This window comes from Heliangelus exortis, chromosome 2 (genome assembly GCF_036169615.1).
Source record: "Heliangelus exortis chromosome 2, bHelExo1.hap1, whole genome shotgun sequence".
Taxonomy (NCBI): Eukaryota; Metazoa; Chordata; class Aves; order Apodiformes; family Trochilidae; genus Heliangelus; species Heliangelus exortis.
In genome coordinates this window covers 58,897,276-58,918,046 of record NC_092423.1, presented here as the reverse complement: position 1 = coordinate 58,918,046, position 20,771 = coordinate 58,897,276, and the positions used below count along the sequence as shown (strand labels likewise).

At 41.4% G+C, this 20,771-nt stretch overlaps 1 protein-coding gene across 3 annotated transcripts in view; it reads right to left on the bottom strand.

The window, feature by feature from the left end:
- The window catches only part of KIAA0319 (KIAA0319 ortholog), a 56,166-nt gene that overhangs the window by 18,317 nt on the left and 17,078 nt on the right, over positions 1–20,771 (bottom strand). For 2 of the 3 annotated variants that reach the window (XM_071736301.1, XM_071736300.1), the window contains exons 3-11: positions 15,276–16,042; positions 8,049–8,235; positions 5,808–5,912; positions 5,110–5,207; positions 4,641–4,728; positions 3,962–4,054; positions 3,243–3,375; positions 1,918–2,146; positions 727–850 (exon numbers count right to left, since the gene is read on the bottom strand). In XM_071736301.1, coding sequence (XP_071592402.1) covers positions 727–850; positions 1,918–2,146; positions 3,243–3,375; positions 3,962–4,054; positions 4,641–4,728; positions 5,110–5,207; positions 5,808–5,912; positions 8,049–8,235; positions 15,276–16,042 — 1,824 coding nt within the window. The remainder of the gene's footprint in view (positions 1–726; positions 851–1,917; positions 2,147–3,242; positions 3,376–3,961; positions 4,055–4,640; positions 4,729–5,109; positions 5,208–5,807; positions 5,913–8,048; positions 8,236–15,275; positions 16,043–20,771) is intronic. The other variant, XM_071736302.1, reaches the window with a different exon arrangement.

Genomic DNA, 20,771 nt, shown 5'->3' with positions numbered 1-20,771 from the left:
GAAGATACTGGCTCAGGTTTTCTGTTGCTGAAGGTCAGTACGTCACCACTAAGTTAACGCCACTTTAGATTTAATGCAGAAAAATAAGCTGTTCTTCTGTTTTCAATCTCTGCTTTTGTGACACTGTAAAACTTGCAATGCTACCGTTTTCCTGGATATTTATTTCCCCCCTTGGGCCTCACTTAGGCAGTATCATCTTCCTAGTTCCACACTGTAACAGGTCTAAAAAGCACCACCAAACGCTGTACTTCTAAATTCATTTCTGCAGTAAACTCTTACTGTAAAGTTTTCCCAGAAGGGGTCATCTATACAAAAAGATGTGTAATAAGGAACAACAGAAAGACAGGTGGAATAAGAGATAGGCAAAGATGGCCACTTTGGACATAACAGGCACATTACCCAAAAAAAAAAAAAAAAAAAGGAAAAAAAAATAATCTCATGAGACATGGACCATTTAGGACCATTCATCACTCAGTTCTCAAATCTAAACAAATTTGTGAAGATGTGGCTTTTGAAAATTTCTTTCTTCATACTTTTTCTTAGAAAGTGCAATGCAATTCTAGTGACAACTCAAAACACAAGAATTCTTGAAGGAGAACTAGAAAATAGCAATAAAACCAAGGGTAGCACTGAAAAGATACTCTGAAACCTTTGCAAAACAAATTTTGTAGGATACTAGGCTCAAGAAGAAGTGTATGATACAGGGCCAGCCTGCAGCTGACTTACCAGGCTGTACAATCAGTGTGACCTCAGCTGTAGACCTCTGCCTTGCAGAATCTGTGACAGTCAGCTGAAACATATAATCTCCTTCCTGCATAGCAGAGAGTTGGAGGTATGGTGTCCGTACTCCCTATAAAGAGAGAGAGTGTGAGAGAAAGCAGAAATGCTCGTGGATTGTGAGAGGTTTACAGAGCAGATGTGGAAAAAAGAAAAAGAACAAGTTTTAATTCATAATAAACACCCTGAGCAGGCAGCTCAAGTAGACAAAGAGGAGACTTAAGATTTGAGGCAATGACAGATGTAATGTATTCACTATTGTATCTGTCCCCACCAATCCAGAGAAATATCTATAGACCATAAACCTGAATTTCATATGCTGGTATAATGGCTGCATTATTTCTGAACAACAGGAACTGTGAAACATGTGGGACATTAACTTTTTCAATTAGGAAATTAAATAGTGATGGAAATTACTACAGCATATTCCATTTCCTTAGAGCTATTTAAAAAGAAACATCATGACATTCTTTAACATGTTATTTATAAAAACAGTTAAACACAAAAACAAGCTTGACTTGATCCCAGGCAGTTAGGCTTATGGAAAAAGCATACTGAGGACAGAGTTGTGATGTTTAATATATACTTCTAGAAGTATTAACATATATCTACATCAGCTAATAAAATTTCTGGGCCCAGCTATAGTTCCTTTTGTTAATAAAATGAACACTTGTGGCATCTCTGACACGAGGTATAACAAATCATAATGCAATTACATTGTCTTTTTTGGATAAAGAAGATTATGAGAACTAAGGTACTCGATAAATTATTACCTAACTATCAGAGGTACTTGCTACATTGCAGTCCAACCATAGATACCATGTACCACACCTGAGACAAGCATCTTCAGATTTGGGGACATGAAAAAGTTTATGAGGAACTTGAAAAGAAATTGTAAAATGCTTGCATCTCCACATTAAATACCAAGTGAATTAATTGGATATCTCAAGAAGTCATTCTCTTCTTTCAGGAAGAAAGATGAGAAGAAATACATCAGAGATGAACAAAAACAATAACAAAAATAGTAACAGCACTCCAGATATTTCAGTGTTTCTGAGTAGCTACTTAGGTATGCATTTGTTTGCGTCAGAGGCAAAGATAAAAGATTCTTCCAATTATATGCAAGGAGAAAAAACATACCTGCATTGCTACAACCTTGCCTTTGCTTTTGGGACTGAGTGACCATTCATAGCTGATAATTTCATGGTCATCACTACTCTGATTTCCATTTAGTGTGATGAAGTTCTGGGGCAAGGTGACTGCCTGATTAGGTCCTGCATTGGCAATAGGTGGATAATCCACTGCTTTGTTGACAGTCAGAGATGCGATGGTGGAGTTCGCTGCTCCATCTGAATCAATCACTGTAAGTCTACAACAGGAAAACAATATTGGAAATATGTTAAGATTGGACTTCTGCCAAGTCCTAAGTTCTAAAGCTAACTTTTTCTGGTACCTGAAGGGAGAAAAAACACCACCTAAACAGAGCCACTGATTAGATTATACAAACTTCTGCTTAAGAAACACAGCTAAGACTGTGTTTCTGAACAGGCTTCCTTTCTTTCAACTCAGATAGGAAAGAAATTTAGAAGACTATTACCCCACATTAAACACTTTTCATAGAATCATAGAATCCTAGAGGTTGGAAGGGACCTCGAAAGATCATCTAGTCCAACCTCCCCTGCCAGAGCAGGGCCCCCTAGAGTACATCGCATGGGAACGTGTCCAGGCGGGTTTTGAATGTCTCCAGTGAAGGAGACTCCACAACCCCCCTGGGCAGCCTGTTCCAGGGCTCTGTCACCCTTACAGTAAAAAAATTTTTTCAGATATTCTTTTCCTGCAGTCAATGGCAAGTCCACCAATTTCTAACAGATTTCACAGCAAATTCTTTTAAAAATTTACTTAGTAAAAACCAGGGACTTCATTCATCAGACATAGTGGCATAGTCCCTGCTAATACGTGTTAAAAATCCAGCTTCAGCAATGAAGAAATGGAGGAAAACAGTAGCAAGGCAAAGGGTTTTTTTTGAGAACTGAATGACTCAGAAATCAGCATACAACAGTGCCTTGCGAGGATCTGTCTCCCAGTATTGTTTTGTCTGCCACCACCATTCAGAGGATGACTTTCACATCCTGACTGCAGAGTCTCATGAGTCTCATCTCAGGACACTTGCCATCTTCTAAGCTGAGGGTAAAAAAAGTTCTGCCACAGTTATTCTTGCAGGGAGTGGGAGGTGTTTAATTTCAGATACTTCGTTTTGCATAACTTTGTGCTGTAAAGTATGACTACGCCAGCATCACAAAATTGCTGCAAGCACTGCTCTCTATGGCTCCCTCCACGGTGCAAAATGAAGGTAGCTGCATGCAGAAGAAAAATGAAGTTTTTTGAGGAGGTACATGTATACACAAAGGGAAATAAATGTTTAGTTGTCATCAGAGAAATGGTTAAAATCTCAAATGCGCAGGTACCTGAAAGTGTAGTTTCCAGGAACAAGGTTAGACAAGTGCAAGACAGGTGTGTCTGCAGATGCTTTCTGCTCTCGCAATGGACCTTTAATTTCCTCCCAGTGGTAACTCACTATCTTCATATCATCTATGCTTTCTACAGTCATTAAAGAAAAACATATCAGTTTCTTGCAGCAATTGCTGGTATGAACACTAAAGTGTTTCATGCATGGATCTACAATTTGTGTTCTACAATTATCTTTTAGAGCACATTCAATCAGGGTTTATGTACCACAGCTGTTAAAACACAGATTTCATATAACATTTGGTATGGTTTATCTAAACAAACAAAAAATTATTCACACACACAAATAAAAATCAATCTCAGAGGGTACATTCCAAGTTGTCTGCTCTGAGTAGTTAAGCACATAATTATGTTATCTCGTGATAACCTACATGGCAGCTTTCTGGGCAGCACAGGAAGAAGCTGTAAGAAAAGCTGCTGTTTGGACACAGCAGCCTTCCACACTGCATCTCAGTCCCCAGATGGAGAGCTGCCTTTTATCCCTTTTTTTATTTATTAAAAGAATTTACAACTGGACTCAAATCCCTAAAATAAATCACGATTCAGGGAACTTCTGAGTAGAGTAAGCAGAAGGAATTTCACTTGTAACTGACAAGCAGTGATGTTGTAACTGTATGTTAAAATAGAGGACATAAGAACAGGACGGTCCAGTACATACGGCTGCCATCTATGATGGTAGAAGTTGTAGGCAAAGAAACTTCTTGTACTTCAGGTGAAGCAACAGCAACAGGTGGCTGGTTAACTCTGACTGCTGTGAGAAAGACAAGGAGGGGAAAAAAACCCCAACATATAGTAGTGAAAGCCCAGGTAAAACTAATATATTAACTCTGCAGATCAATAGTACCCAGTGACCTAAATCTAGGATTGACAGCTTTGCAGCATCTGCTGTCCTTTTTGGACAAGGGACAGAAAAGGTTACAGAAGAGCAACTACTGCTGCAGGAATCTTTTGCTGCAGTTGCTTCTAACTGATGTAGTTTGCATCAGACCAGTGCACTATAACCTACAGCTAGAGCTGTTCAGCATCTAATTGCTGTTCCCAGTCCTACAGAAGGGGACTGTAAAAGGTGGCACGATGCTATCTAAGGCCTTGCCTGAGGAGCATACAAGACCAGACAGCACTGAAACACAGTGAGCAAGATTCTTAACTCTCCTTCCTTACAGTACCTCACAGAAACCACAGTATGAAACATCTATGAAAGTATGAAATACAGTAAGAAACACACATGACTGGACTACCAGATGACCTTGACATAAAGTAACTTACAGGCTATCAGATAGCAAGTTTGTTCAACTACTTGTGTTGAAGATATTAATTATTTTTGCCAACTGATTTACCTGGTTTGACAGTGACATTTACAAAACCTTCACCAAAGGCATTTTCAGCAGAAACCGTCACCTTGAAGGCATAAAGTCCCACTGATAGCTAAGAAAAACACACAACAAATTGGGTTATATATTGAATTATACAAGCACAGTAAACAATAATCTGGCAATAATACAGTAAATAGTGAAAAATCTGGATACCTGAAACCTAGAGGTCCTTCATACACATAAAGGCCACTAGTCATGGCCCAGAAGTGGGAAATAAAACGAGAACATTTAAGAATTTGTATTTTATATTGGAAAATTACTTGAGCACTCTAAAAATGACGTATCTTATCTGGCAAAGATTTAGTGACACATGCAAATGAAGATGACTCTGGCAGTCAACTGAACTCTTTGAATGAAGGTGTCCTTCCCATAGGTTATATTCCTGTGAAACAGCCTCACAGACACAATTCACCTGAGCTTACAGCTCACTCACATGAGAGAGCTTCAAGGTCTGGCTGTGCCTGCGCTCCATTTCACCACCATAGTCATCAGGGTGACTGATCAAGCTCCACTCATAGGTGTAGGCCGTTTCTAAAATCAGTAACACAGCATAAGAGCAATCAGCTTTGTCTTGAAGATAGGCCCAGGAAAGAAAGAAATCAAGTTCAACATTCATCAATACAAACACGTTAAAACTCCCATAGCATGCTGTAACTTAGTAAAGTGGCAAGGATGTGACAGACTTCACAAATGACTGACTTCTTCACAAAAAACAGCTTCACATGAAGTGAATGGATTTTACATTGCTTCCTATGAGATATATATTCTTTTTCTGCTGCAGCGTGGAAGCTGGTAGTTTTAAGGTAAATTTTGCATGCATAATCTTTCTTCCCACTCTGCTTTACACCAAGATACTATAACCTGGGCCACATGATCTCTTCCTAGGAGCTACAGGCTTTCTATTGAACTATCTGGCTAACGAGTTCAGGTTCTGAAAATAAAAGCCACATAAAAATTTCTCTAAATTTCAAAGGAGGAAATATCTGCAGTTGGAGTCACAAAAAAGGTAGTTGTAAGAGATGAGAAAGGTGGTTTTATCCTGAGGTGTAGATGTTCACATAACTCAGGACTTGTCTGCATTTACACATTTGGTGCATGCATCTCCTTGTATGTCAGGACCATTCATCTCACCTACAGGTGGTGGTGGGACAACAAAGGCATTCAGTTCAACCTCATTTTTGGGTAGCATCACTTCTATGTTATCTCCAGCAGACACAACAAGTTCTTTCACTGTATCTAAGACAGAATAAGTACATTACGTTTTAGCAGATGGGATGGGTAAAAATTTAGTATCTTTAAATATGATTTGTATTGATGAAATAAAATTTTAACAAACACTTTGCAGTGAATAGGCAAGATAAGTGAAAAACCAAAAAAGATTCTTCAATACATAATGAAATAACAATCCATTATAATTATAGTTATAACTACACCTCCATCAACTTTTACCAAACCAAAATTTTTCTTTTTCCTCAGATGCCAAGTTTAATTCCCCTGCTTCTATTTAGGGAAAAGTAGAAATTAAAAAATACAAAATTAAAGACAAAAAAGGCCATTTTTACCATAACAATCCTAACTGAACAAAGTAATATAGCCCATACTGGAACTCTATTATAAAACCTTCTTTCACCAAGAAGCACTACTTCTATGTTTGCATGGCACTCCTGAGGCACAGCTCAGTGTCCAGCTTTCAAACTTTTAAAAGTTCCACTTGTATAGAAGGGCAAAGGTGTCATTTCATAGCTGAACTCCATATTCAGTCTACCTACCATCCAGGACCACCGTCTTAGTTCTCATCTGTGAAAACTCTTTCCCCTTCCAAACATTTCTAAAGTCCATAAATCCAGTCCCTTACAGAAACATACCAAAGCATAACTTCAGGGAAGATTCCTGTAGACCTATACTTCAAAGGCTTTAAACACCTTCCTTTCAATATTGGAAATACACAGAACAAAGCTTCTCCAATAAACATTAATTAGTGTCTTAATGTCCAACTTACAAACTCTGAATAGATGAGCAAGAGGGTACTTAGCAGTGGCTGGTGGTCTGTCTAAAAATGGACAAAGAGAAGAGGCCACAATAAAAGCACACTTTCTGTCACTGCTACTTAAATTCACTCAGGACTACACAATTGCTCATGGGAGTCACCCTAAACACCAGTGGAGTGGACTGTACTTCTAAAAATCCTCTGAACTCCACCTGAGATAAGAATAAAGTGGCTAGATGAGAGTGATGACCAAAGGAGAGAAGGAGCCTTTGAGCCTTCCAAGAGAGTAGGGCTGAGCACACACAAACTTGAGGTGATCCTTGCACAAAGTACTTATGGTGAGATTCCCTCCTGCACTTCAGCTTCTTCCAAACTCCCTTTTGATCCTCTTCAGCCTCCTCCTGTGAAGAAGGAGGAGAAGCTGCCTAGTCAATGCTCAATAGTAATGATGATCTATTTCCTTGGAGCAGCATCTCCTGTAGCTCATCTATTCCTGCTATCTCTATCACTGTCCTGTATGACACGTTGCAGTTTGGCAGAAAGTGCCAAGAATGTCCCAAACCAGACTTGTTCTGCCAAGAAGCAAAGGTCTTTAGGTCTCCATATCCTTCAATATACCAGGAGTTTAGAAGAACACACACCTGTGCTTCTCTGCTTCTTGTGGCCCTTCTAACAGTTTGTCACCATGTACAGGGAGATGGGAAACTCAGCAGGAGAAAGGAGATGCTCTGAGATACAGAATTCAACACAGCCACAGTGGTCAAACATCCTTTTCAAAACAACTTACTGTCTGCAGCTGAAAGTCTGATAAGCTTCCTCACAGCTTTGAAATTAGTGCAAAACCGTGTTTTTCCGTGACAGGGAGGCCATGTTCACCTGTACTATGGGATAGGCTTCTTCCCTATTAAGGCTTCCTCATTTTGCACCCCTGTTCTGCATGATATCTGACAGCTGTAGGTTCTGGGAGCCCTACTGAAGAGTTTCTGAGAGGGAGTAACATCCAACAGTCATGAAAAAACAACAGTTTGCCTGGAAGAGACTATTCTGAAAGTCCAGACAGCCTAAGGGATTTCTCAGCAAGTATAAAAAATAACTCATTTAAAAAAAACAACAAAACACTTAATCTTTGTTTTTTACTTTGCTGCATTTGCTTGAGTTAGAATTTCCCACTAAGGATGGACTTGGTAAGAGTTTTGCCTCAGAAGTAACTGGCTAGGAAGTCTGGAGGGTGCAGTGTTACTGTAAGTCTACATGCTTAAAATGAAATGACACTACACTTGGATAAAGTGTGATCTCATAACTAATAAAAGTTTGGAAGTCTGACAGCAGTAAAGCCAACCCAGCCTCTCTAGATACCACTCAAACTTTGACTGTTGAAACATTACCTGCTTTAGCAGCAGCAGCAGCAGGTGGTGTGGACTGCTGCATGGGATCAGATGACACAGAATTAGTGGGAAGCAGCATGACTGCACCTTCAGTGATATTCTCTGGGGCCATTGTGGGAGTCTGGGTTTTATCTGACACACCTGAGGAGAAATCCAGTTCGTCTGAAGAAGGGGAAGGCACAGCAATCTGAAAAATGAGTTATACAGAAACAATTGTCATAAGTGAGCCATTTTTCACATTTCTAGATTTGGAGGTATGCTGTTTCTCCAACAGGACATAGGGTGAGCCTACTGATTTATGTTACAAAGTGATTTTATTCTCATACAGAAAATCTGTCAAAGGAGGACTGCGGGGTTTCGTTTGTGGTTTGTTTTTGGTTTGGGTTTTGGTTTGTTTTTTTTCCCCATCAGGTTCTGTAAGAAATGCTAAAAATTTTCCAGGTTTCAGATTCAGATTAAAGACAAAAGTCTGTGTTAGGCATAACTGGCAGGGTTTGGGTGTTAATGATGTGGCTGCAGGTATCACCCCTCTGCTCCCAGACTGTTTGGCAATCCATGGAAACAAGCCTCCATGTGCCAAGATTTCAACCATTCTCAGTTAAGACAGGGAAATAGCCACTGGGCAGAAGGGACATAGGAAGAGGAGGGGGGATGCACAACAGGAGACATGTGAGGAAACACATGGAAGGGGACATTATTTGGTACAGGGTTGGAGATTCCCACTTCATGCCACCTCCCAGGGGACAGAGAAGCCCACACCAAAGCTGAGGAAACAAGTAGGAAGAAAGAACAGTGGAACAAAAGAGAAAGAAGCAACAAGTCGAAAAAAGGAAACAGCAATGCACTGACCCCAACCTCCTATCCTGCCTATCACCTCACCAAAGAGATGGAGCATAATCTGCAGTGAAAAGAAGGAGAGTGGTTACTCAGAAGGGGAGAGGAGATGTGTCTGGACTGAAGTTGAACCTGGGGAAGTGGAGGGAGAGGTACTTATCAAAACTGCTTGCCATCTTGTTTTTCTAAATTCAAAGGATTCCTATTTGGGACACAAAGACTTCACAAGTTTTGGCAGCTTCTCAACACCTCTGCTTCTCCAGATTCTTTACCTTTCTGTATTTTATTAGAATCACAGAATGGTTTGGAAGGGACCTTAAAGATATCAAGTTCCAACCCCCTACCTGGGCAGGGACACTTCCCACTCTACCAGGTTGCACGAGGCCTGAACCAGCCTGGCCTTGAACACTTCCAGGGAGAGGCAGCAATATCTTCCTTGGGCAACCTGTGCCAGTGTCTCACCACCCTCACAGGAAACATTTTTTTCCTAATGTCTAACGTAAATCTCTCCTCTTCCAAGTTTGAAACCACTTTCCCTTGTCCTCTCACTACACACCCACGCAAAAAGCCCTCCCCCAGCTCTCTTGCAGGCCCCCTCCAGATATCAAAAAATTGCTATAAGTTCCTTGGAACCTCCTCTTCTCTAGGCTGAACAATCCCAACATCCTCAGCCTGTCTTCATAGGAGAGGTGCTCCAGCCCTCTGATCATTTTAGTGGCTCTCTCCTGGACACATTCAAGAAGCTCTATGTCCTTATGTTGGGGACTCCAGAACCAGACACCATACTCCACGTGGGGTGTCACAAGAGCAGAGCAGAGGGGGAGAATCACCTGCCTTGACTGCAAACACACATTTAACAGCTCACGTTAAGCTTCTGGTCCGATATCACCCTCACAGGCTTCTCCTCAGGCTGCCCTCAATCCTTTCTCCTCCCAACCTGTATTCATGTATAGGATTGCCTTGACCCAGGTGCAGAACCTTGCACTTGACGTTGCTGAACTTCATGCAGTTTGCACAAGCCCACTTCTCAAGCCTGTCAAGGTCCCTCTGGATGGCATCCCTTCCCTCCAGCATGTTGACTTCACAACACAGTTTGGTGTTGTCAGAAAACCTGCTGAGGGTGCACTCAATTCTACTATCCATGTCACCGACACAGATGTTAAATAGCACTTGTCCAAGTACTGACCCTTGAGGAACACATCATCTCTACTTTAATAGAGAACCTCTAGAGCCATTTCACAGTACATAAAATGAAGAGCTATCCCATCAACCCACACATTTCTGCTAACAGAGCACTACCAGATCACTTAACTGCAGTTTACTTATCAGCTCTTCATCATCAGTACCAGCTGGGGCTAAAGACTGACCCAGCTTTGGATCTTTTTTCCTTCTGCACTGAAAGAAGAAAGCTCATTCCTCAGCCTTCCCACAGGTATTTCAATGGTTGTGCTAGTCGAATGCAAACACTGAACAGGAGTGCTTCCTCCATGTCCCAGACAAAATTAAGTCCCCCTCCATCTCACTTTATAATAAAAATCTATACAGGCAGTGCACAAAGAGTAAGTACAATCTTTCTATTTTGGCCAAAGTGGCAAAATGAAAGTACAGATTTACAGAGTAAGCTCGGCCTTATATATCATCAATAAAGCGGCATTTACATGATCACTCAGAGACAGGCAACAAAATTGCTCAGCTCTCTTTGCCACACACTTCAGATGAACTCAAAGTTGCACAGCGTCTCTACAGCACAAGGCACAAAGAGTTCAGTGAGCAGAGATCCTGATGATTGGTTAAAACCTGCTTCCATCGGCCAGCACATACAACAGAGGCAAGCTTCAAGTCTTAATGCATGCTCAAACTGCACAAACATGGTACTGCAGAGCTACTGCATGCTCTTTCTAAGGCTTAATTTCCAGCACATTTGCCTTCTTCCTGAATGTGAATCATAAAGGAGAAAATATTTTAGAAAGGACAGACCTCATATGAGCCTTCAGAAAAGCATTCTGGGACGAAGCCGGATATACCAAATTCTAATTATTAGCTTTCTTAGTATCATTGTTAAAAAAATATGGAACACTTAATGTTTTAGGTTGGCAGAGACCTCCAAGATCATCCAGTCCAACCTTTGACCAACACCATAAGCTAACTACTAAACCATGCCCTTAAGAACCAGGTCCAAATGCCTTTTAAATACCTCCAGGGATGGTGACTCCACCACTCTCCTGGGCAGGACATTCCAATGCCTGACAACCCTCTCAGTCAAAAAATGTTTCCTAATATCTAACCTGAACCTCCCCTGGCACAGCTTCCATCTATTTCCTCTGGTCCTATCACAGTTCCCTAAGGAGCAGAGGCTGTTTCCCTCCTCACTCCAACCTCCCTTGAGGCAGCTGAAGAGAGCTCTAAGATCACCTCTCAGCCTCCTCTTCTCCAGACTGAACACCCCCAGCTCCCTCAGCTGCTCCTCACAGGACTTGTGCTCCAGGCCCTTCATCAGCTTCATTGCCCTTCTCTGGACACTCTCCAGCACTTCTGTGTCCCTCTTATAGTGAGGTGCCCAGAACTGAACACAGTACTCAAGGTGCAGCCTCACCAGAGCTGAGTACAGAGGGATGTACTCAGAGGGAGGGATGATCACCTCCCTATTCCCTGGCCACAGTGTTCCTAACACAAGCCAGGACGCCATTGGCCTTCTTGGCCACCTGCACACACTGCTGGCTCATATTAAGCTGACTGTCAACCAATACACCCAGGTCCCTTTCCAACTTACAGCTCTCTAACCACACTTCCCCAAGTCTGTAGCTGTAGGTTGTTATGACCCAGGTGCAAGACCTGGCACTGGCCTTGTTAAACCTCACACAATTAACCTTGGCCCATTGGTCCAACCTCTCCAGGTCCCACTGTAAGGCTTCTCTACCCTCCAAAAGATCAACACAGCCACACAGTTTGGTGTCATCTGCAAATTTACTGAGGGTACACTCAATCCCCTCATCCAAATCATTAATGAAGATATTAAAGAGAAGAGGCCCCAGCACTGAACCCTGGGGGACACCACTCATGACTGCTTGCCAGCCAGACTTAGTTCCATTCACTGCCACTCTTTCAGCCCAACCATCCAGCCAATTTTTTACCCAATGCAGGATATATTTATCCAAGCCAAGTGCAATAAGTTTCTGAAAAAGAATTCTGTGAGAGACAGTGTCAAAAGCTTTAAAGTCCAGAGAGACAATGTCCATAGCTCCTCCCTCATCCACTAGGCAAGTCATCTTGTTGTAGAAAACAGTATCATACAAAACCAAAACAGTCTGGCTTATTCTTTATTTATTCTTTACTAAATACTAAGGTATTTAAAAGTACTATTCTGTACTAACAAGTGAGTATATTTGGTTGTTATATACTGAAAAACAGAAGCAAATTGCCATTAAAATGTTAAGACCTTGTAACCTTTTCCTATGCATTCCTTTTTTTGTTCAGTCCAAGTTGCCACACCCCTGACTCTTAACAGTTTGGGGAACAGCCAACAAAATCCTCACTGTGGGCTGCTGCACAAGTCCACAAATGCATGAGAACTAATGAATTTAGGCATTAAAAAAACCCAAGCAAATCTATGGAAGCTTGTTACATAGTACCTCTTAATTACATGCTGGCTCTATTGTGTTATGCTGTCTGTGCTTGATAGCTTTAAGACAGAACAATGAAGATTTTAGGGTGGTTTATAAAGCTCTGGTGGGGATGGTGTACCCACTGTTCTGCAGATTAGAGTCCCTGCCCTTGCATCTACAGAAGGATATTGAGGTGCTGGAGCAGCAGCACCTTTTCAAGAAGGGTAATGAAGCTGGTGAAGGGTCCAGAGCACAAGTCTTATGAGGAGTGGCTGAGAGAACTGGGCTTGTTTACCCTGTAGAAAAAAAGGCTGAGGGGAGACCTTATTGCTTTGTACTACATGAAAGGAGGTTGTAGCAAGGTGGGAGTTAGTGTCTTCTCTCAAGTTACAAGTGATAGAACAAGAGGAAATGGCCTCAAGTTGTTCCAGGACAGGTTTAGATTAGATATGAGAATAAATTTCTTCACTGAATTATCAATCACTGTCCCTGAAGGTATTTAAAAGAGGTACAGATGTGCTTGGGGACATGGTTTAGTGCTGGACTTGGCAGTGCTAGGTTAACAGTTGAACCTGATGATCTCAAAGGTCTTTTCCAACAAAAAACATTTTGTGATAAAACATGACTGACAGCTTCCTCTAGCAAATGGAAAGTGGGAGATGAGCTTAGTACAGTGGTGATTGGGTTTCCTTAATTTTAACTTTGTTGAACAGATCAACTATAGCACTTTGTTAGAACTAACTGCAAGTCCAGTATATGACAGAATGTCACTCTAAGTTTTATCAGCAGGCACAGTATACTGTGGTAGCATACAAATGGAAAAAACAAGTTTCTACCACTCTTGCCTAAACTCCCATGGTAATTTATTCCTATTTCAAAGTTTGCAGGGTAAATACTTTTTAAAACAGGTCTTCTCCTGTGAACTCTGCTTGCAGAAGCAGTACTCATTTTTCAACTTGGAACAGCACTTTATCTGACATCAAATATTTTTCCATATGCATGCAGACAAGTTCTAGTATCTTATCACTTGTGCCAATACACTCCAGATCAACTTGGTCAATCCTAAAAGTCACAGGTCATCTCAAGCCTGGGGGAGGTTATCATTGAAAAGCAACCAGTTCTCATGGTCCTCAGTTATCTCCATGTTAGCCTCCCTTTGGATTCCCCCTAGCACATCCCACAATGAGCCAAAGGCTGCTCTCCTGATGGGCATGGCTGTGACCCTAATTTGTGAATTATTCCCAATCCTTGTCAGGAGCTAGAACACCACAGCTGCATCCCTGACCAATCCTTCCTTGCATGCAAGGGTGAAGTCCAGCAGAGCCTCTCTTTTTGTCAATTGCATCCATCAAGCAGGTATCATCAATGCACTCCAGAAACCTCCTGCGCTGCTTGTGCTCTGCTCTCTTGCCCTTCTGGTAGGTATTGGGCTGCTTTAAATCCCTTGGGAGGATGAGGGGCTCCTCCCAGTTGCCTAAAGGATTTATCTACTTCTTCCTTATCAGATAGCCTGGAGCACCCTAACGTTGCCCATAACAGTTGGCTTGCCAGTCCTGATCTACACACTCTTGTCTAGCTCATGGCTATCTCTAGTCCAAGCTCCTAAGTTTCCCCCTACCATCAAGAACAGCTTGACAGAGCTTGCAAGAAGCTGCTAGAGGCCTCAGTCTCTGCTAGCTGTCCTCTCCCAGCTGCAGCAACTGCATGTGTTCCTCACAGCACTCCCAGAGGACCAAGAATCCCAGTCATTTCCAGGAGGTACCCTGGAAGATCTTGAAGTCAAGCCCAGAAACTGCTGCACTGCAATGGCATCCAAATTCAACTGTACGTTGTCTTAAGACTAGCTGTTCTCTACACATGCTTTTGCTTCTGCAGTCATCCCCTCCAGGAACTTCAGTTATCACACATTTCATGAAACTTTCTTATTTACATGTGCTTTTCTCCCCTAAAAAGGAAGACAATAACAGCATTTTTACAGCAACAAATAGGTAGTTGCTGGTTAAAAAATCTGGTGGAATTCAGAGCAATCCAGCTAACACTGTTTCATTTTCTCTTCCTTCCAGGAGGGGTGTGTGTCAAACCTAGTAAATACAGACTTTACAGACTGTTTCACCTTTCCTTGGGATCCCATGCTGTTCTGAAGGAGCCATACCCCCTCTAGTCCCAACTGATCAAACTGGTTGCCAAAAACAGAAAACAGGTTCATTTGACTTAAGCATCTAAATTAGTTTTTAAATATTTAATTTACTTTTCTTATTGCCAGACTCAAGAAAATTATTCTAAGAACAGAAACTTCTTATCCACTTTATGCAGCTGGACATCATGGTCCAAACTCACCATCACCTCTCCTGATGTACCTTGCTTCTCTTATATGTTTTAAAAGCATTATAAAAGCTATTTGCTCAGCACTACTACATCTGTAACACCACTATGCATTTTTAACACCAAACCCCTAGAACAGGTTTAATTTTACTGATGGAGGACCTTATGTTTACTGGTCTTGGCCTGTGGATACTAGAGGATGCACTGTTATTGCTCAGCTAATTTCTTCTAATGAGTCACCTGTACACTTCCAAAGAAAATCCACAGCATCCCAAAAGGTCTTCTCCTTATTAGCCAACAGAAAAGGGTCCTTTAGTGATTCACCTGAGTCTGAAGATAATCCTCTCCCTGTATGTAATTTAAGTGTTAGGGTTACATTATAAAGCTATAAACTAATTTGATTTGAAAAACAGAACAACACTGAAGTGACCTCACCATACTCTGCCTGCTTCCTGAGGGGCACACATACCTCTTTTTGCAACGCATCATCAGGTTGTGCAAGAAGCTGAACAGCTGCTTTGCCTTCAGATGTCTTCCTAGGAAATGGTGTAACCTCTGAGAGAGATGACAACCTCTCTATGGAGTGTTCAGTGACAAAGCTTTGTTCAGAGTTGTTTCTACTGAGAAGGCCTTCCACTTTCCCAGTCTCCTCTTTCTTTTCAGCAAAGTCTTCCTGATTGTCTCCATCATCACCCACTGAAGAGTTGAAGCCTTTTTCACCTGCCACCACCAGGCCCCAGTCAGCATAATCCGTGCTCTCCTTCTGCTCATGTTTGATGCTCACCTGAAAGGGGTCTTGCTCCAACTCTTTATAATCATCAATGTATTCAGGTATCTCCTCAAGGCTGGGATCTTTGCTATGCAAAGACAGCTCCTTCAGGTTACTCACTTCCTCAGATAGCTCATTCTGGAGTCCCATGACCATACTTGGGATCACTTGCCCAAATCCTAGCAGTGAGGCTGGCCTCTTAGAAGGCCTCAGCACAAAAGTAAGATAGGACTTCACAGTTTTAATTTTTTTAGGTTCACAATTCTCTTTGCGTTGGCAGTTCACAATGTAACAGCGTCGTTCAAACATCCAGGACAAGTCACACCCAGAGAGGTCACAACACGCTGCTATGCAGTCAGACACTGTCACAGCGTGAGGAACTCGCATAATTTTGGTGGTTTCTAAGTTGGGAGATATTACTGCATCCGAGTACGTGGATCCTTCTCGGCACTGCTCGCAGCTGGAACCTGAAACAACATCACCAACATAAGGCACAACACTACAACCAAGTCATAGTAGAGGTTAATGTGACCAAAAATACCTTATCACAGGAGACAAGATAAAGACAGGTGGTACCCTGCTTAAATATAATAATTTGCTTTCACCAACGTTGCCACTGCTTTTTTAAATTTTTATTATTTCAGGACGTCCCTTTGCAGTGGTATTTGTACTATAGAGGATTTTGCAGTGTAGGAGCATGATATGTTCTGCAAAGTCCCTTGTTACAAATACAAATACATAACAAGACTAAAGTGAGCTGTCAATACACAAGAAGAGTGTGGGGAACAGGAAAAAAAATCAAGGACGACTCCATTATCCCCTCAACACAGGGCGCAAAATGTGTTTTAAAGCAAAGTTCAAACAACATGTCACGGTTTCATTTGAGAGAGAAAGCAGCAAAAATCTACATAGGAGAAACATTTGCATCTCACTCAAACTTGAAAAGTATCTCACACCAACACAACTGCTGGGTTTAATATAAAAGCTGGACTGAATCAGACCTTTGCTGCTTTAACCGTAAGTTCACGTGAAATCCCAAGAGCTTGCGCCAAGAACATCTTTCCTTCCTTTGCAGTGAAGTTGTACTCTTTTAATATGACAACAGAATTATTGTCATCACATATCACATCACATCACAGACTGAATGTGAAGTGTTTAAATCAAACATAAATTAACATTGTGTACATGTCAGTCAATTTTAAACATCTTTTATAGTGCTGTCTTCCTGGCTGCAGCTGCTCTTCAGAATTCCTCTCTCCAAAAATCTGATCTTGATTCAAAAAACAGTTGAGTAAACCCCAGACATTCTTCAACTAGATTTGCTACATCAGCCAATGAAAACCATTGTGTTTTCACAACCAAAATGTCACCATTGTGTAGATAAGACAGTAATGGAAAACAAACTGCATGCTTTTCACATCATTAACAAAGCTGGCAGTTGAGTTCTGGTGGCAGACACCTCATTATTGCCAATAGCATATGGCAGGAGAAAAAGAAAGAGGCAGCTTGACTAATGGATTGCAGCTCAAATCTGCTGAGCTAATGGGAAGTAAAAATGAAATCAAGGAGTAGGAAATCTCCCTGGTAGAGACTCTGAATTGTCATCACAAGTCTTTCCTTTAAGCTGTCTGCACAGCTTAGGAAGCCAGCAGAGATCTGGGCTAACAAGAAGTACAGGAGTCAGGCAGCTCATTTAACAATTCTGTAATTTTTCAACCCATATCAATTTTATAAATCCTGTAAGTAATCAAGGAGATGAGAAACAGGTCTCTAATAAGTTAAAACAGAAAGATGATGTGAATGTGCAGTATCAGGTCAGTAACAGCTCATTACAATTATTATTTTAGGAACAACACTATTCAGGTGGGTCAAAAAGCTCAATTGAGGGCTGTTTTCATCCTTTCCCTTCTTTACCTCATCCCTGAAGAAGAGACCAACCTGTTGAAAGAACTTTGAAAGTTTATATATTTATTTGTTCAGAAAACAATGACCAACAATTCTTGCCTTAGAGACAGACTGCCAGCAACTGGAATAATCCAAAATTCTAACATAAGGCCAGACTTCAAGTTCACGCTCATCCTGATGTCAAACACAGCTTCAGTTCTCACTCTCCACTTTGTTTGATACTTAACTACCACACTGCACAGTCAACCTCCCACATAATAAGAATTTATTACCCACAAGAAAAAAAAATTCAGCAGATTTCTAAGATAATGCATGACTTTGAACCTAAATCTCCCAAGTAAACATTCTAGCCACAGACCTTATCCACACACTTCTCAAATGTCAGAAGGCCTTGGTTTCATCCCAAGAAGGAATGAAAAAAGGTTAAGCTTCAGAATTAATGCACAATGGCAAAATTATTTCCCTGTCAATGCTAAATTAATCTAACAGTGTAATTCAAATGTCAAAGTAATCAACGTTTCATCTCTTGCCTCAACTAGCTACACACAAGTTAAATTCCAGCAGTAGGTAGGCAAGAATGGATGAATATACTATACACAAGGTGTGTCCATCAATTGTATTCAGATGAAAAAGATGTAGTATCCAATTTTCAGCAGTTACAAATCCCTAAAAAGTATCCTTTATAGCATAAATGCTGAAAATGGCTTTTACTACAGAAGGTTTACCCTATAGAAGGAACTGAAAACCAGAAAAACTGTATTACTGAGATCTTCACCAACACCCGAAATGTCTCTTCATCAGTTACTCTAGCAACAGCCAGCCTCTCCATACACTATGAATGTGTTTTTATTCTTTCTCTACAGGCTGCCTTTAGGAAGCATACAGGAGGCCCAAGTGCTCTCTTGGGCCTCAGTAAGGATGCTGGCCACAGATTAAGCACTGTAAGGGGAGGAAGAGAAATACAAATAGAAAAAAAAAAAGCTGCATTACATAAAAGCAAATCCTCAATACAAACACAAAGCAAATAGTGTTACAATTCGAGTTACATGTACAATGAGCTTTCGTGGCCATTACAGCAGCCTTCAGGATTTTTATCATTCACTTCTGTGTCCAAGATTCCAAGATGATCAAAACTCACTAGATACTTCAGTGGCCCAAGTACTGTTTTCTTTCCATGAATTGTTATAATCCCTGTTTGACACTGAAATCCACCAAGTGCTATCTGAAGGGGAAGCAGAGGAAGAAAAAAGACCACCCACATCTAAAGAACAAATTTTCTCCTTCCCTTTTTTTTTTTTTTTTTTTTGTACCAGGCTGTGGATGTGCTCACAATCCACAGACCAGCCAAACCACAGACCAGGCTTGTCAAAACAATTCACCCAAACCATAGACCATCCTCCCCTTAATTTACACAAGAGCATCCAAGCACAGTAATTCACTTAACAGATGGCTCTCCTGCCCCATCAGTGATACTGGATATTTGCAGTCAGAAACTAGAAGGGCACAGCCATTACAACCCTGGAAACATGAGACCACTTCCAACAGAGATATGGACAATGTGAACTAACCTGGCACACTGCATAACTGACTATAACGTCAGAGATCATAATCAGGCACTACATCATCTTGTCTCTCTGGAAAGAGCTTTGTAAACCATAAAGCATTACCAGAACATCTAACCATAATAAAGAAAGCACTGGGACCCCAGCCTAGTAGTTCCAATGTCATTTCAAAAGCATACCTAAGTCTTCAAGTGTCCTTTGACACTCCTGTACTGTTTCATGTGTTAGATACATATGAAGAAAAGGGTATTTCTGTTACTCTTCAAAGTCTAAGACCAGCATTAGTGAAATGCATTGAATGTTGATGGCGTGTAATATTTTTAGAAACACTCTCCCCTAGAGTAAAGACAAGCACACTAGCAAAGACTCTGTCAGGTCATGTAATGTACAACTGGACTGTATGGAGTTAAAAACAGGAGACTAGGCTGCACAGCAACTGAGATTACCTGCCAATCCATCTTTGCATTTTTGTTGGAGTGCCTAATCTCAGAACAAAGCACCAGAACACAAACACACAGTATGAGAAAACTGAGCATCAGCCATTAGAAGGCAATTGTATTTGCAGAAATGCATTTCAGTAGCAGTACTTTGCAAGGTATCCCTCAAATGCCAGATTAGAATATGCCTGCTCAAGATGTGAGCTAAAATATATGATTCCAAGATTTTGGACTCCCAGTTCAACTGCTGTTTCTATGGTAGAAAGCACTGTCATCTGTTTCTCATACAAAAAAAAAATTGCATCAGCATAAAAATCATTAACTTTTTTCATGGCCAGAATAATTTAAATCCATTTCAATAAAAAAGAATCTCATTGGTGAATGGATAAAAGACAGAGGAATTAGCCTAATATTATAAGGAATACCTATGTAGAGAAGCTGAGGGGTGGGGGCAATTGGATTCTGTGAGAAGACACTAGAAACTGTCCCCATGTCAGAAAGAGGCAGTTCCACCAGGAACCCACTGCTGGCCAAGACTGAGCCAATCAGCAACATTGGTAGCACTTCCATGGTAACATATTTAAGAAAGGGTAAAAAACACTGTGCAACAGCCACAGCCAAGACAGAGATGCAGACAAAATGCAAAAGAAACAACTCTGCAGACACCAAGGTCAGTGAAGAAGGAGACGAAAAAGGTCTTCCATGTGCCAGAGCAGATATCCACCTGTAGCCTGCAGCAAAAAACATAATGAGATAGAATGTGCCTCTGAAGTCCTTGGAGGTCCACAGTGGAGAAGTATCTACCTGCTGCCTCTAGAGGACCCTACACCAGAACAGGTTTATGAGCTCTAAAGGAAGCTGTCCACCTTGTGATGAGTCCACACTGGAGCAGCCTTGTGCCAGGAACTGCAGCTCCATGGAGAAAAGCCCATGCAGAAACATTTTTTTTGGCAGGATCTGTGACCCTGCAAGGAACCCACACTGAAGCAGCCCAGTCCTGAAGGACTGCACCCCAAGGAAAGGGCCCAAGCTAGAGCAGTTCTAAGAGCTGCAGACTATGGGAAGGACCCACGCTGGAGAAGTTTGTGAAGGACTGTCTCCCGGGGGAGGGACCCCACGGTGAAGCAGGGGAAGACTGAGAACAAAGGAGAGGCAAAGACAAAGCATTATTAACTGATTGAAACTCTCATTTCCTATCCCCCTGAGCCACTGGGGAGAAGAAACTAAGACAAGCTGGGAATGAAGTTGAACCTGGAAAGAAGGGAGAGGTGGAGGAGACGATGTTGTTAGAT